Consider the following 17,619-nt stretch of genomic DNA (forward strand, 5'->3'; position numbering starts at 1 on the left):
TTGAGAAGTTTACAGTAAAAAGACTGAGAAGTTTACAGTAAGTAGACTTTGAGACGTTTACAGTAAGTAGACTTTGAGACGTTTACAGTAAGTAGACTTTGAGAAGTTTACAGTAAATTGACTATGAAAGTAAGTAGACTTTGAGAAGTTTACAGTAAGTAGACTTTGAGAAGTTTATAGTAAATTGACTTTGAGAAGTTTACAGTAAATTGACTTTGAGAAGTTTACAGTAAGAAGACTTTGAGAAGTTTATAGTAAATAGACTTTGAGAAGTTTACAGTAAGTAGGCTTTGAGAAGTTTACAGTAACTGGTGAGCGCATAAAAATGATGGTCAGTATGAAGGATTTGTACAGTGTAGCAATTTATATAGATACTTCTTACACGATAAAGAACCAGAAGCCTACTGAAATTGGTTTATTTTTTTAGGCTGGGGATTTTGCTTTTGTTATAAAATTAATGTGACCTCTTTAATTTATTTCTAAATGCCCCAAGACAGCGATTAATGTATTACAATAAAGCACAAAGGATAATAGTCTGACTTGCTGATTATAGAATAGATTACAAGTGGAGTGCAATTGATACTGCAGGGAACATTATTTTTTGGACTACCTCTTGCAAAAAATAATACACAATGTGGTATTACAAGTGGATTGAGCATCTTAACACGGCTGAAACTTTTTAGCACGCTCTATAGTTATAGTGGCTAGCGTAGAGAACGCTTTTAGCTGCACTCTTATTACATGTAGTGATTTAAGTGTTGCGTCTGTGTCCTACCACTGTAAAAATTTAGAACTGAAGTAAATCATTATTAATAGTAAATCCCAAAACTGAGGGATTTATAACAACCCCGCAGTCCGACATGCAGATCTCAACACGTCTTATACTATAATTCAAGTGATAAAAAAATATGAGAGTAAAATTATATTGATGGTGCTTGAGAATTACTAGACAGAATTGAGGATTTTCTGTCTATATTTTCTGTCCCATTTTCCCTTTACGTCCCTGCAGAAAGTTAACAGAAGTCTGTTAAAGTCGGTTATAGAAAAGAAGGGGAGCTGTCCGTTTGTATATTTATGTTTCTATGGACACTCTTCAAACAGCCAACCTTGATATATGTATCTTCATTTGCCATTGGCAGATTCAGAGCTTTACTCAGCAGGAGCACAATTGGAACTATGTTCTAGAAATGAAAAGGGAGAGTCTCTGAGACCTGATACTGAGCTCTGGAAGGAAGAGATTTCACATGGATAGCTGTCTCTTTCACTTCTTTATTTTCAGTCTTCAAAAGTTTCAATTTTAAATCCCTTTCTCTGATTTTAACCATTTGCTTGCAAAGTTTTCTTCCTTTTGTAAATAAACATCAGATTGTCAACATTTTCATTGTTTATTCAACAAATTTCATTATGCGATTTTAAAATATTTAGAGCCAATTAGGGGCTAACATTACTGATTAGCATATCAACCTACTAGCCTGGCCGTTGACCTTAGTAAGCCTACCTACCTGCATGCAACCAATGCTTATGCATAATAGTGCAATAAATGGGAAGAAAGTTAGGGAAGACATACATTTGTCCCACCTTTAATGTCACCCCTGACCAGAGTGTCTTTGTCTATAATGATTTTATGCTGTTGGAGCCAGTGACTTCCCCCATAGAGACAGAGGATAGCAGAGGTTTTGGCCTGATAGTGACCAACTCAGTCCCTGAAGTGCTGCCACTTGTCAAGTGCTGACTCAGACTGTTGGACCCACTTGGGCCCATGATTGAGCCGGCCCTGGTAACTGCTTTGTCATTTGGAATATTGTTGTGTGTGTATCCACCACAGAAGCCTTTTCTAGTGTACAGTAGCTCTGGTCATGTCATGGTTGGGGCATTTATAAACGAAAATGGGCTCCAGTCATTTAAATCTTATGTTTACTTATCTCAAATCCGAGCTAAGGCTAAAAGATGTAATATAAAAATAGCGCAGTGAGAACAGTGTAACATTTATAATATTGTATTAAAGGATCACATATGTATGGCGTTTGTATATAGACATGATAGCTATACTGCCCATTGTTTGATCAAATAGGTTTTCAAAACTTTTAATATGTTAAAAAAAAAATGTCATTGTTAATTTATTATAAAAATCTTATTATCCGTTTTGGTGAGATTTTCATCTAAAATCAAGAAGACATTGCTGGATATCAATTACCATAAGAATAAAGTGGCCACAACAGGATTTTTGCAGTTATTACACTAACCGTCAAGTGACAAGGTTTAAATATCCCCAAAAGTTGTCATTTCTGTTTAATGTAAAAACCTGTGCAATTAGGTTGTCAACCTCTGCAACCGGTCAGATTGGCAAATGGTTCAATCCCCATCACAAATGTGTGATTGTTAGTAGAAATCCCATTTATAAAGATAGCATAACTGTAGTTTAGAATCACAAACATGCGATTATGAAGAAAATACATTTTAAGAACACAATGGGGCCTATCTATCAATCTCCGAACGGAGCTTGAAGGCCCGTGTTTCTGGCGAGTCTTCAGACTCACCAGAAACACAAGTTATAGAGCAGCGATCTAAAGACCGCTGCTCCGTAACCCTGTCCACCTGCTCTGAGCAGGTGAGCAGACATCGCCGGAAATCAACCCGATCGGGTATGATCGGGTTGATTGACACCCCCTGCTGGCGGCCCATTGGCCGCGAGTCTGCAGGGAGCGGCGTTGCACCAGCAGCTCACAAGTGCTGCTGGTGCAATGCTGAATACGGAGAGCGTATTGCTCTCCGCATTCAGCGATGTTTTGCGGACCTGATCCACACTGTCGGATCAGGTCCGCAAGACATTGGATAATTCGCCCCCGATGGCTAAACACTATTTCTAGATGTGTCCCGTTGAGAATTCCGGTTTCTTGCATTGGCTGTAGATCTCATTGGTTTTACAGGATATAAAGTTTCTGTCTATTAAATACATATACATATGTAAATGCCTGTGCCGCTACTATATATATAATATAATTTAGTGATAAATATAGGTTTCAACTTATTTCTCTTAAGGACATTTACTTTTCAAGGATGTGTAAGAGAGTCGGAAAAATGTTATCTGATTCATTTCACCCCAGCCATTGTTTTTTAATCGTCTGTCTTTTTATCGTAGGACAAGGATGAGAGTTTTATGAACTCAGATGAACTGTTAGTAATACTTCTCTTTTTTCACTTTTGGTACAATAAAATGCACTTCAGTAACTGTGAATATATTTCATGATTAGATTTTTACACTGTTGATTGTATTTGTTCATCTCATACCGTTTGCGCTATGAAGAATTCCTTGTATAATTGTCTTTGTTTATACTTGGCGAGTAAATGATTCTATTCTATTAATGAATATAGCTCATACATTGACGTATACATCTAAAATGTGATTGTTTCAGAGTATATTGTACATGCGCATCACTATAGAATTATTCCATATCATAGAGTAGTTCTGTCCTTGTATCATATAGGTGATTTTCTGTCTGGGGCCGAATGGAACTTGATGTCCCGTGTTTCTGGCGAGCCTGCAGGCTCACCAGAAACAGCAGTTATGAAGCAGCGGTCACAAAGACTGTTGCTCTATAACCCTGTCCGCCTGCTCTGAGCAGGCGGACAGACATCGCCGAAATTCAACCCAATCAAGTACGATCGGGTTGATTGACATCTCCCTGCTGGCGTCCCTTTGGCCGCGAGTCTGCAGGGGGCGGCGTTGCACCATAGCTCTTGTGAGCTGCTGGTGCAATGCTGAATACGGAGAGCGTATTGCTCTCCGTATTCAGCGAGGTCTGGCAGACCTGATCCGCACTGTCGGATCAGGTCCGCCAGAATTTGTTAAATAGAGGCCTCTATCTGCTCGGATACACTATCAACCTTTTCCAATAGCTTTTCCATTTGCTTCTTTTATCAAACTGATCTCTTCTTCTTGGTCTCTGTTACTCCTTTTCTTGAGAGCATACTGAGGTGGGCTTTAATGGATCTAGATTTCGACGAGTGGAACCAAAGAGATCAGATTCATAATAGAAGTAAAATGAAAGTTTTGTCTTTACATTATATGCTCTGTCTGAATCATGGTATTGAACTCCATGTCCCTTTAACCCCTCAGCTGCCAGTGAGTAGTGTAACACATTGTGCAACAAAAAACTGCATTCTACTGAGGCAGACAAAGGTGATTTTTTATCAAAAAAACTCTGAATATTAACTAATTGGTTATCTAAACTCTCCTACAATATTTATAGAAATAAAATGCTGAATTCAGCCTATTATTATTAGTATTTCAATTATTTTAACTTTGAATTATTTTGTCTTTTTTGTTTTTAGGTTGATGAAATTTACCACGATGAATCTTTAGGTGTGCATATCAACATAGTGCTGGTCCGGATGATTATGGTTGGCTACAGACAGGTAACAAATGATTGCATATGTGAATATTTATTGCAAAATAAAATACAAAATAATAAATATTTAAATGGAAGCTATTTGCATTCATATTCCTATACCCACTGCTATGTATAAAAGAACATTATTTATCATTTATGTGACCATCTGGCAATATAGCAATAAGCCATATTCATGCACATGCATAATACCCATGCTCTGAGGGATGACGCTACTTGTGAACATGCGCAGGTGCAGGTGTTCACTACCAAATTTTATGAACCACTTCTGGTGCAGCCACAAATCACCAGCTAGCACCAAGTAATGCATTGCTCCTGCTGAGGATATGTACATATGCTTTTAGCAAACCAATACCAAGAAAATCAAGCAATTTTGATATTGGAAATAGATTGCAAAGCTAATAAAATTGCTACTCTATCTGAATCCTAGAGGTATAATTCTGACTTTACTGTCCTTTTAAATATCAGTGCTTTAACTCTCGGGTCACGTTACAACTTGGGTGTAGTCTCTGAGCAAAGATAAACGAATGTGTACTCTGGTAGTTTAGAGCAAGTGCTGCGCTCTCTTCAACAAATCTGTGAATTATTTTGCTTCTACGTTGCCTATTTATTGGAATTGAAACCTATTTGTAGTAAAGTAATGCTTGATTCCATTGCAGGTGCAGTTTTATTCTCTAGTCTAATATATATTTTATAGAACACAGTCCTGTTGCTAAACGTACCTTGTATAGGAAATCATTTGCAAACTATCAGAAGCAACTCACACATCTGTATGCATTTGTCAGGTAGCTGCGAACTTCCCACCCCAGATAAAAGCTGAGCACCCGTTCTGTTTGCTCTAGGGGTGCGTGTGATTGCGTTGTGCTGCACAGAAATACTGGGAATCTGTGTGTTAGGAGCAGGGGACTTTTTCATAAAACCTCAGTAGAATTATTTTCTTCACTTGCAAATCTAGGGAACTTATTTTTTTTCTTCAAAATTCTATTAATAAACATACACAGACAATTTTATATAAATGAGCAATTCTCTTACAAGTTAAGGGGTCGCTCACAATCAAGTCTAATTGGACGTATCTGATGTTTTTCAACAGAAAATCGCCATTAAAGTCCATGGGGTTTTTCGTAGATTACTTGTTTGATGAGTTTTTGGGGCCGAATTATCAAGTTCCAAATAGAGCTTGATGCCCCTTGTTTCTGGCGAGCCTTCAGGCTAAAGACCACTGCTCCGTAACTTGTCCACCTGCTCATAAGCAGCGGACAGAAATCAACCCAATCGAATACGATCGGGTTGATTGACACCCCCTGCTAGCGGCCGATTGGCCCCAAATCTGCAGGGGGCGGTATTGCGCTGGTGAACTGCTTGTACAGTGATAAATGCCGTCAGCGTATGCTGCATTTATCGATGTGCAGCGGACATGATACGCTACATTGTATCATGTCCGCTCGCACTTTGATAAATATGCCCCTTTGTGATTAACCCCCGATGTGTAAACTGAGTGTTTATAAGACTGGCAGTCACTATAAATAGCTAAGGTAAGCTATACCAAAGGCCCAGAATGGGGCTAAAAAATATTTAAGAAAAAAACAAGATCAACTGTTTTTTGATCAAACTGGATTACAGTTGGTGAGGGGTCCCAAATTATCTGAGAAGCACAAAGCCATTTGAAATTGTTTTTTCAGTGGATTAAGAAGGTTCTCAATTTGTCTCATTGCACTTGGTAAACCATTGTGAAAAATCTCTAACAGATTGGGATGACGGCCATAATGTTATTTTACCACAATGTTGTGCGATTGCAATATAAAATACCTCAGGATATAGGTAAATAAACCGATTTTTGCATTTTCCATAAACAATGGGCCGTCATCCAGGCTAAGTATCTGCATCTTGTCTAGTTGAATGGCTTCTATTTTCACGGTCCTTAGATTATGTACACTGATTCTCCTTCACTAAAGCCAAGAAATGTTTCATAAGACAATTATAAACACAATCCATTTCCAAACTATCTAATAAGATAGTGAAGTCACTGTTAAATGTTCCCAAATAAGAACATTAACAAAGAATGAAATTATAATTCCATTCTTAATTACAGTAAGGTTAGCCAAGGTTATATTTCATATGCAAGGAAAAAATGGAGATAAATTAATAAAAAAAAGAAATACAATGTGGATATTAAGCTTTTTTTTTTCTGTTCTTGCCAAGTAGTCTACTCTGTAGAGAACGGGGTGTGTACAATGTAGAAAAACACTTGACCTTACAAAGGTCAATGGACAATAGAGCTTAAAGAATGTTGACTACTGAGTACGGATTTGAAGGTTGTTTTAATGTTCATAATGGAACCACAAACAAGGCAATGTAAAATATAGCAGCAAACACATGTTGGGCGTTTACATATCTAAATTGTTTTGTTTCTGTTTGTGCACCTTTTTAATATTAAACACATTTATCAATATGTAAATAAGATAAACGCATGTAAATAATGACACCGTTTTTTGATAAGAAATGTAAGGTGACAAGTTAAAAACAAAACAAAGAAGAATGTTTTATATGTAGACATATTTTTTGTGCACGATTAAATTCTCACTTAGTTTCAGAGCTGGATACCTGAGTATATTGATGCCTACTTTAGTATATGTCACTAGTACCTACGGAATGGATGTGTAAATTCTAATTATTTCAAGACTACTGATGTCCCTCACAAAAATGTAGGCCTAGATTACAAGTGGAGCACTATTGATAGTGTAGGGTGCGCTAACAATGCCACAGTACTGTGCTAAGATTAGAGCACAATCGGGTATTACAAGTCCAAGGTAAAACAAAATGACCAAAAGATTTAGTGCAGCCAAAATCTCTTTAGCCCGCCCTATACTTTCAATGGATATTTTGACCGCGCTAAACATGGCTCAAATTACAAGTTGTGAATTATATGTTGCTCTCAAGTACAACAAATAACAGCACTAAAAAAGTTAGCACGACTTGAGACCTGAAATAAAGTATTAGGGCTAGAATAAAAATATAACATAACACATGTAAAACATATTAAAATAAGGTATTACACTCATATATAAACATATTCAATGCAAGTTTAATAGTGAAATAAATGTATAAAAAGTGTTTTGAAGGGATATGGTATATGACAAGGTGTTTGACTGGGAAGGGATCAAATGTCTATATATATATCAGGACTGGACTGGGACCAAAAATAGGCACAGGCATTTAAAGGCAGAGCAGCCCACATTAGTTAGACCTCTGCCAGCTAAGTCGCCATAATATACCAGTTCAACTTCTCTCTTTATGCAATACCTCTGCTTAACAACCAGACAGAAAATGAACTTTCTGTTTTACAAAATAGGCAGACTGTAACAGCTTTCCTATTGTTACCCATATCAAGAGAAGTTTGTATATAGCAGCAAAGTCCATATAAGAGCCCAGCCCACTGGGCATTTGCTCTGTATGCCCTATGGCCAATCCGGGCCTGATATATGTGTGTGTGTATTTGTGTGTAAGTATATATGTGTATGTATGTGTACATATGTATGTGAACACATACATACAATTATATAAAATATATACACACATACAAATACACATACATACAAATATATCAAATATATACACATATATGCATACACACATACAAATGAACATACATACAAATCAGCCAATAGAATGCCAGCTCAATCCTATTGGCTGATTGCATCAGCCAATAGGATTTTTCCTACCTTAATTTCGATTGGCTGATAGAATTCTATCAGCCAATCGGAATTCAAGGGACGCCATCTTGGATGATATCATTTAAAGGAACCTTCATTCTTCAGTTGGACGTCGTTTGAAGAGGATGCTCCGCGTCGGATGTCTTGAAGATGGAGCCGCTCCGCGCCGGATGGATGAAGATAGAAGATGCTGCCTGGATGAAGACTTCTGCCCGTCTGGAGGATCACTTCTGCCCGTCTGGAGGATCACTTCTGCCCGTCTGGAGTACCACTTCTGCCAGCTTTGTGGAGGACTTCGGCCCGGTTAGGTGAAGACTTCTCAAGGTAGGGTGATCTTCAAGGGCTTAGTGTTAGGTTTTTTTAAGGGGGGATTGGGTGGGTTTTAGAGTAGGGTCGGTTGTGTGGCTCGTGGGTTTTAATGTTTGGGGGGGTTGTAATTTTTTTTTACAGGTAAAAGAGCTGATTACTTTGGGGCAATGCCCTGCAAAAAGCCCTTTTAAGGGCTATTTGTAATTTAGTGTAGGATAGGGTGTTTTTAAATTTTCGGGGGCTTTTTTATTTTGTTAGGGGGATTAGATTAGGTGTAATTAGTTTAAAAATCTTGTAATTATTTTATTATTTTCTGTAATTTAGTGTTTTTTTTGTACTTTAGATAATTTTTTTTAATTGTATTTAGTTTAGGGAATTTATTTAATTATAGTGTATTGTTAGGTGTAATTGTAACTTAGGTTAGGTTTTATTTTACAGGTAAATTTGTCTTTATTTTAACTAGGAAGTTATTAAATAGTTAATAAATATTTAATAACTATTGTACCTAGTTAAAATAAATACAAACTTGCCTGTAAAATAAAAATAAACCCTAAGATAGCTACTATGTAACTATTAGTTATATTGTAGCTATCTTACGGCTAGATTTGGAGTTTTGTCGGTAACGACCCGAAAAACTAACGCAGGCTTTTTTCTGGCCGCACCATAAAAATAACTCTGGTATTGAGAGTCCACATAAAGGCTGCGTTAGGCTCCAAAAAAGGAGCGTAGAGCATTTTTAACGCAGCTTCAACTCTCGATACCAGAGTTGCTTACGGACGCGGCCAGCCTCAAAAACGTGCTCGTGCACGATTCCCCCATAGGAAACAATGGGGCTGTTTGAGCTGAAAAAAAACCTAACACCTGCAAAAAAGCCGCGTTCAGCTCCTAACGCAGCCCCATTGTTTGCTATGCGGTAACCCTTCCTACATCTGCACTTAACACTCTAACATGTACCCCGAGTCTAAACACCCCTAACCTTACACTTATTAACCCCTAATCTGCCGCCCCCGCTATTGCTGACCCCTGCATATTATTATTAACCCCTAATCTTCCGCTCCGTAAACCACCGCTACTTACATTATCCCTATGTACCCCTAATCTGGTTCCCTAACATCGCCGACCCCTATATTATATTTATTAACCCCTAATCTGCCCCCCTCAACGTCGCCTCCACCTGCCTACACTTATTAACCCCTAATCTGCCGAGCGGACCTGAGCGCTACTATAATAAAGTTATTAACCCCTAATCCGCCTCACTAACCCTATATTAAATAGTATTAACCCCTAATCTGCCCTCCCTAACATCGCCGACACCTAACTTCAATTATTAACCCCTAATCTGCCGACCGGAGCTCACCGCTATTCTAATAAATGTATTAACCCCTAAAGCTAAGTCTAACCCTAACACTAACACCCCCCTAACTTAAATATAATTTAAATCTAACGAAATAAATTAACTCTTATTAAATAAATTATTCCTATTTAAAGCTAAATACTTACCTGTAAAATAAATCCTAATATAGCTACAATATAAATTATATTTATATTATAGCTATTTTAGGATTTATATTTATTTTACAGGTAACTTTGTATTTATTTTAACCAGGTACAATAGCTATTAAATAGTTAAGAACTATTTAATAGCTAAAATAGTTAAAATAATTACAAATTTACCTGTAAAAGAAATCCTAACCTAAGTTACAATTAAAACTAACACTATACTATCAATAAATTAATTAAATAAACTACCTACAATTACCTACAATTAACCTAACACTACACTATCAATAAATTAATTAAATACAATTCCTACAAATAAATACAATTAAATAAACTTGCTAAAGTACAAAAAATAAAAAAGAACTAAGTTACAAAAAATAAAAAAATATCTACAAACATAAGAAAAATATTACAACAATTTTAAACTAATTACACCTACTCTAAGCCCCCTAATAAAACAACAAAGCCCCCCAAAATAAAAAATGCCCTACCCTATTCTAAATTACTAAAGTTAAAAGCTCTTTTACCTTACCAGCCCTGAACAGGGCCCTTTGCGGGGCATGCCCCAAGAAGTTCAGCCCTTTTGCCTGTAAAAAAAAAACATACAATACCCCCCCCAACATTACAACCCACCACCCACATACCCCTAATCTAACCCAAACCCCCCTTAAATAAACCTAACACTAAGCCCCTGAAGATCATCCTACCTTGTCTTCACCTCACCAGGTATCACGATCCGTCCTGGCTCCAAAATCTTCATCCAACCCAAGCGGGGGTTGGCGATCCATCATCCGGTGCCTGAAGAGGTCCAGAAGAGGCTCCAAAGTCTTCATCCTATCCGGGAAGAAGAGGCGATCCGGACCGGCAACCATCTTGATCCAAGCGGCATCTTCTATCTTCATCCGATGACGACCGGCTCCATCCTGAAGACCTCCACCGCGGACCCATCTTCTTCCGGCGACGTCCAACTGCAGAATGACGGTTCCTTTAAGGGACGTCATCCAAGATGGCGTCCCTCGAATTCCGATTGGCTGATAGGATTCTATCAGCCAATCGGAATTAAGGTAGGAATATTCTGATTGGCTGATGGAATCAGCCAATCAGAATCAAGTTCAATCCGATTGGCTGATCCAATCAGCCAATCAGATTGAGCTCGCATTCTATTGGCTGTTCCGATCAGCCAATAGAATGCGAGCTTAATCTGATTGGCTGATTGGATCAGCCAATCGGATTGAACTTGATTCTGATTGGCTGATTCCATCAGCCAATCAGAAAATTCCTACCTTAATTCCGATTGGCTGATAGAATCCTATCAGCCAATTGGAATTCGAGGGACGCCATCTTGGATGACGTCCCTTAAAGGAACCGTCATTCTGCAGTTGGACGTCGCCGGAAGAAGATGGGTCCACGGTGGAGGTCTTCAGGATGGAGCCGGTCGTCATCGGATGAAGATAGAAGATGCCGCTTGGATCAAGATGGTTGCCGGTCCGGATCGCCTCTTCTTCCCGGATAGGATGAAGACTTTGGAGCCTCTTCTGGACCTCTTCAGGCACCGGATGATGGATCGCCAACCCCCGCTTGGGTTGGATGAAGATTTTGGAGCCAGGACGGATCGGTGATACCTGGTGAGGTGAAGACAAGGTAGGATGATCTTCAGGGGCTTAGTGTTAGGTTTATTTAAGGGGGGTTTGGGTTAGATTAGGGGTATGTGGGTGGTGGGTTGTAATGTTGGGGGGGGGGTATTGTATGTTTTTTTTTTTACAGGCAAAAGAGCTGAACCTCTTGGGGCATGCCCCGCAAAGGGCCCTGTTCAGGGCTGGTAAGGTAAAAGAGCTTTTAACTTTAGTAATTTAGAATAGGGTAGGGCATTTTTTATTTTGGGGGGCTTTGTTGTTTTATTAGGGGGCTTAGAGTAGGTGTAATTAGTTTAAAATTGTTGTAATATTTTTCTTATGTTTGTAGATATTTTTTTATTTTTTGTAACTTAGTTCTTTTTTATTTTTTGTACTTTAGCAAGTTTATTTAATTGTATTTATTTGTAGGAATTGTATTTAATTAATTTATTGATAGTGTAGTGTTAGGTTAATTGTAGGTAATTGTAGGTAGTTTATTTAATTAATTTATTGATAGTGTAGTGTTAGTTTTAATTGTAACTTAGGTTAGGATTTATTTTACAGGTAAATTTGTAATTATTTTAACTATTTTAGCTATTAAATAGTTCTTAACTATTTAAAAGCTATTGTACCTGGTTAAAATAAATACAAAGTTACCTGTAAAATAAATATAAATCCTAAAATAGCTATAATATAAATATAATTTATATTGTAGCTATATTAGGATTTGTTTTACAGGTAAGTATTTAGCTTTAAATAGGAATAATTTATTTAATAAGAGTTAAAAATTTATTTCGTTAGATTTAAATTATATTTAACTTAGGGGGGTGTTAGTGTTAGGGTTAGACTTAGCTTTAGGGGTTAATCCATTTATTAGAATAGCGGTGAGCTCCGGTCGGCAGATTAGGGGTTAATAATTGAAGTTAGGTGTTGGCTATGTTAGGGAGGGCAGATTAGGGGTTAATACTATTTAATATAGGGTTAGTGAGGCGGATTAGGGGTTAATAACTTTATTATAGTAGCGCTCAGGTCCGGTCGGCAGATTAGGGGTTAATAAGTGTAGGCAGGTGGAGGCGACGTTGTGGGGGGCAGATTAGGGGTTAATAAATATAATATAGGGGTCGGCGGTGTTAGGGGCAGCAGATTAGGGGTAAGGATAACGTAGGTGGCGGCGCTTTGCGGTCGGCAGATTAGGGGTTAATAAGTGTAGGCAGGTGGAGGCGACGTTGTGGGGGGCAGATTAGGGGTTAATAAATATAATATAGGGGTCGGCGGTGTTAGGGGGAGCAGATTAGGGGTACATAAGGATAACGTAGGTGGCGGTCGGCAGATTAGGGGTTAAAAAAAATTATTCGAGTGTCGGCGATGTGGGGGGACCTCGGTTTAGGGGTACATAGGTAGTTTATGGGTGTTAGTGTACTTTAGAGTACAGTAGTTAAGAGCTTTATAAACCGGCGTTAGCCCAGAAAGCTCTTAACTACTTACTTTTTTCCTGCGGCTGGAGTTTTGTCGTTAGATGTCTAACGCTCACTTCAGACACGACTCTAAATACCGGAGTTAGAAAGATCCCATTGAAAAGATAGGATACGCAATTGACGTAAGGGGATCTGCGGTATGGAAAAGTCGCGGCTGAAAAGTGAGCGTTAGACCCTATTTTGAGTGACTCCAAATACCGGCGGTAGCCTAAAACCAGCGTTAGGAGCCTCTAACGCTGGTTTTCACGGCTAACGCCAAACTCTAAATCTAGGCCTTAGGGTTTAGTTTATAGGTAAGTATTTAGTTTTAAATAGGATTTATTTAGTTAATGATAGTAATAATTATTTAGATATATTTAAATTATATTTAAGTTAGGGGGTGTTAGGTTTAGGGTTAGACTTAGGTTTAGTGGTTAATAAATTTAATATAGTGTTGGCGACGTTGGGGGCGGCAGATTAGGGGTTAATAAATGTAGGTAGGTGGCGGCGGTGTAGGGGGGCAGATTAGGGGTTAATAAGTATAATGTAGGTGGCGGGGGGGTCCGGGAGAGGCGGTTTAGGAGTTAATAATTTTATTTAGTTGCGGCGGGGTCCGGAAGCGGCAGTTTAGGGGTTAAACACTTTATTTAGTTGTGGTGGGCTCCAGAAGTGGCGGTTTAGGGGTTAATACATTTATTAGAGTTGCGGCGGGGTCCGGGAGTGGCGGTTTAGGGGTTAAACACTTTATTAGAGTTGCAGCGGGGTCTGGGAGCGGCGGTTTAGGGGGTAAACAGTATAGTATAGTGTGGGTGTTTAGTGACAGGGTACCAAGAAAGCGGAAAAAAAGCTGAAGAGCAGCGAGATCGATGACTGTTAATTAACAATGCAAGAAAGTCAATGCTTTGATAAATAGATGCCCTAAAGTTAACTTGTAATTTGAGCGCAAGAATAAGAGCGCTATTGATTTAACTTGTAATCTGAGCACAAGAATAAGAGCGCTATTGATTTAACTTGTAATATGAGCACAATAATAAGAGGGCTATTGAGTTAACCTTTGAATATGAGCGCAAGAATAAGAGCGCTATTGATTTAACTTGTTATATGAGCACAAGAATAATAGCGCTATTGATTTAACTTTTAATATGAGCGTAAGAATAAGAGCACTATTGATTTAACTTGTAATATGAGCGCTAGAATAAGAGCGCTATTAATTTAACTTGTAATATGAGCACAAGAATAAGAGCACTATTGATTTAACTTGCTATATGAGTGCAAGAATTAGAGCGCTATTGATTTAACTTGTAATATGAGCACAAGAATAAGAGCACTATTTATTTTACTTGTAATATCAGCACAAAAATAAGAGCGCTATTGATTTAACTTGTAATATGAGTACAAGAATAAGAGCGCTATTGAGTTATTTTTTAATATGAGCACAAGAATAAGAACGCTATTGATTTAACTTGTTATATGAGCACAAGAATAAGAGCGCTATTTATTTAACTTGTAATATGAGCAGAAGAATAAGAGCACTATTGATTTAACTTGTAATATGAGCACAAGAATAAGAGCGCTATTGATTTAACTTGTAATATGAGCACAAGAATAAGCGCGCTATTGAATTAACTTGTTATATGAGTACAAGAATAATTGCGCTATTGAACTTGTTATATGAGCGCAAGAATAAGAGCGCTATTGATTTAACTTGCTATATGAGCACAAGAATAAGACCGCTATTGATTTAACTTGTAATATGAGCACAAGAATAAGAGCACTATTGGTTTAACTTGTAATATGAGCACAATAATAAGAGCGCTATTGATTTAACTTGTAATATGAGCACAAGAATAAGAGCGCTATTGATTTAACTTGTAATATGAGCACAATAATAAGAGCGCTATTGATTTAACTTGTAATATGAGCACAGGAATAAGAGCGCTATTGATTTAACTTGTAATATGAGCACAAGAATAAGACCGCTATTGATTTAACATGTAATATGAGCAGAAGAATAAGAGCGCTATTGATTTAACTTGTAATATGAGCACAAGAATAAGAGCTCTATTGATTTAACTTGCTATATGAGCACAAGAATAAGAGCGCTATTGATTTAACATGTAATATGAGCACAAGAATAAGACCGCTATTGATTTAACATGTAATATGAGCACAAGAATAAGAGCGCTATTGATTTAACTTGTAATATGAGCACAAGAATAAGAGCGCTATTGATTTAACATGTAATATGAGCACAAGAATAAGAGCGCTATTGATTTAACATGTAATATGAGCACAAGAATAAGACTGCTATTGATTTAACTTGTAATATGAGCAGAAGAATAAGAGCGCTATTGATTTAACATGTAATATGAGCACAAGAATAAGAGCGCTATTGATTTAACTTGTAATATGAGCACAAGAATAAGAGCGCTATTGATTTAACTTGTAATATGAGCACAAGAATAAGAGCGCTTTTGATTTAACTTGTAATATGAGCACAAGAATAAGAGCGCTATTGATTTAACTTGTAATATGAGCACAAGAATAAGAGCGCTATTGATTTAACTTGTAATATGAGCACAAGAATAAGAGCGCTATTGATTTAACATGTAATATGAGCACAAGAATAAGAGCTCTATTGATTTAACTTGTAATATGAGCACAATAATAAGAGCACTATTGATTTAACTTGTAATATGAGCACAAGAATAAGAGCGCTATTGATTTAACTTGTAATATGAGCACAAGAATAAGAGCGCTATTGATTTAACATGTAATATGAGCACAATAATAAGAGGGCTATTGAATTAACTTGTTATATGAGCACAATAATAAGAGCACTATTGATTTAACATGTAATATGAGCACAATAATAAGAGCGCTATTGATTTAACATGTAATATGAGCACAATAATAAGAGCGCTATTGATTTAACATGTAATATGAGCACAATAATAAGAGCGCTATTGATTTAACATGTAATATGAGCACAAGAATAAGAGCGCTATTGATTTAACTTGTAATATGAGCAGAAGAATAAGAGCGCTATTGATTTAACTTGTAATATGAGCACAAGAATAAGAGCGCTATTGATTTAACATGTAATATGAGCACAATAATAAGAGCGCTATTGATTTAACATGTAATATGAGCACAATAATAAGAGCGCTATTGATTTAACATGTAATATGAGCACAAGAATAAGAGCGCTATTGATTTAACTTGTAATATGAGCACAAGAATAAGAGCGCTATTGATTTAACTTGTAATATGAGCACAAGAATAAGAGCGCTATTGATTTAACATGTAATATGAGCACAAGATTGATTTATTGATTTAACTTGAGCGGTGTTAGCACACAGAAGTGATAATATTTTTTAGCTGCACTTGTAATCTTGGCCTACGTTTGGTGCTTTGATTTATGTCAGAATATTTATGAAACTATTAAGCAAAACTAGTGATAGTATTGAACTCGTAAACAAATCTTGTCTTTACATCTGTAAATGTAATGCTGTTTTAATCTCAGCAACTATTTAGGAGATTTAAATTTGGGTTTGTAACAAAAACAGGGACAAAGCTAATTACAGAGGGTAGTGGATGGTACTTACCTAGCCTTGCACTTAAAGGGGCACTAAACCCAATTTTTTTCTTTCATGATTCAGATAGAGCAGCAATTTTAAGCATCTTTCTAATTTACTGCTAGGGGCAGATTTATCATTGGTTTGTCCGACATAATCCGCTCAGCGGATCATGTTCAACAGACATCGATGAATGCCGACAGCATACGCTGTCTGCATTTATCATTGCACAAGCAGTTCTGGTGAACTGCTTGTGCAATGCCGCCCCCTGCAGATACACGGTCAATCGGCCGCTAGCAGGGGGTGTCAATCAGCCCGATCGTATGAGATTGGGCGGATTGATGTCCGCAGCCCCAGAGCTTCAGCACCTAGGATAGTGCTTGCTGATTGGTGGCTACATTTAGCAAACCAATAAGAAAGCATAACCCAGGTTCTGAACCAAAAATGGGCCGGCTCTTAAGCTTTATATTCCTGCTTTTTAAATAAAGAGAGCAAGAGAACGAAGAAACATTGATAATAAGAGTAAATTAGATAGTTGCTTAAAATTGCCGCTCTATCTGAATCATTAAAGAAAAAATTAGGGTTTAGTGTCCCATTAATGTTTTGTTTTTTTTCCATCCTTTTTAGCACTTTCCTTGTACTGGATAGAGCAGCGGGTATGTAACAAGGGACAGCCTGGCAGGGTTGTTGGCACATTTGAAGGATGTGATGCTACAATAATGAATATTAATTATGTTTGTTATTCATTTATTTTATTTATTTGAGCTTTGCCCACAGCATATTTACTGCTCATCTTAAAACGTGTCTGTGCCCAGATCAGATCTGCAAAAATCTAAAATAACTGATTTTATTTTTTATAGTACTCTTCCCTGGGGCGGATTTCAAAACCGCTTTACAAGACCATGGTCTGTGCAGTAATGGAACAGATAAATCCCATATTCTGAGAACCACATTTCTTCATTAGTCCTCTTACTGTCTCACTTTTCCCTCGCTCATATCTTAAAGGGACATAGAACTAAAAGTAAACTTTCACAATTCAATTAAAC

The 17,619-nt window shown here is 37.3% G+C and overlaps 1 protein-coding gene across 2 annotated transcripts in view; it reads left to right on the forward strand.

The window, feature by feature from the left end:
- ADAMTS14 (ADAM metallopeptidase with thrombospondin type 1 motif 14) overlaps nucleotides 1–17,619 on the forward strand; it is a 265,871-nt gene that overhangs the window by 117,246 nt on the left and 131,006 nt on the right. For both annotated transcript variants that reach the window (XM_053691940.1, XM_053691941.1), the window contains exon 5: nucleotides 4,333–4,416. In XM_053691940.1, the coding sequence (XP_053547915.1) occupies nucleotides 4,333–4,416 (84 nt within the window). The remainder of the gene's footprint in view (nucleotides 1–4,332; nucleotides 4,417–17,619) is intronic.

The sequence above is a fragment of the Bombina bombina genome, chromosome 9, assembly GCF_027579735.1.
Source record: "Bombina bombina isolate aBomBom1 chromosome 9, aBomBom1.pri, whole genome shotgun sequence".
Classification (NCBI taxonomy): Eukaryota; Metazoa; Chordata; class Amphibia; order Anura; family Bombinatoridae; genus Bombina; species Bombina bombina.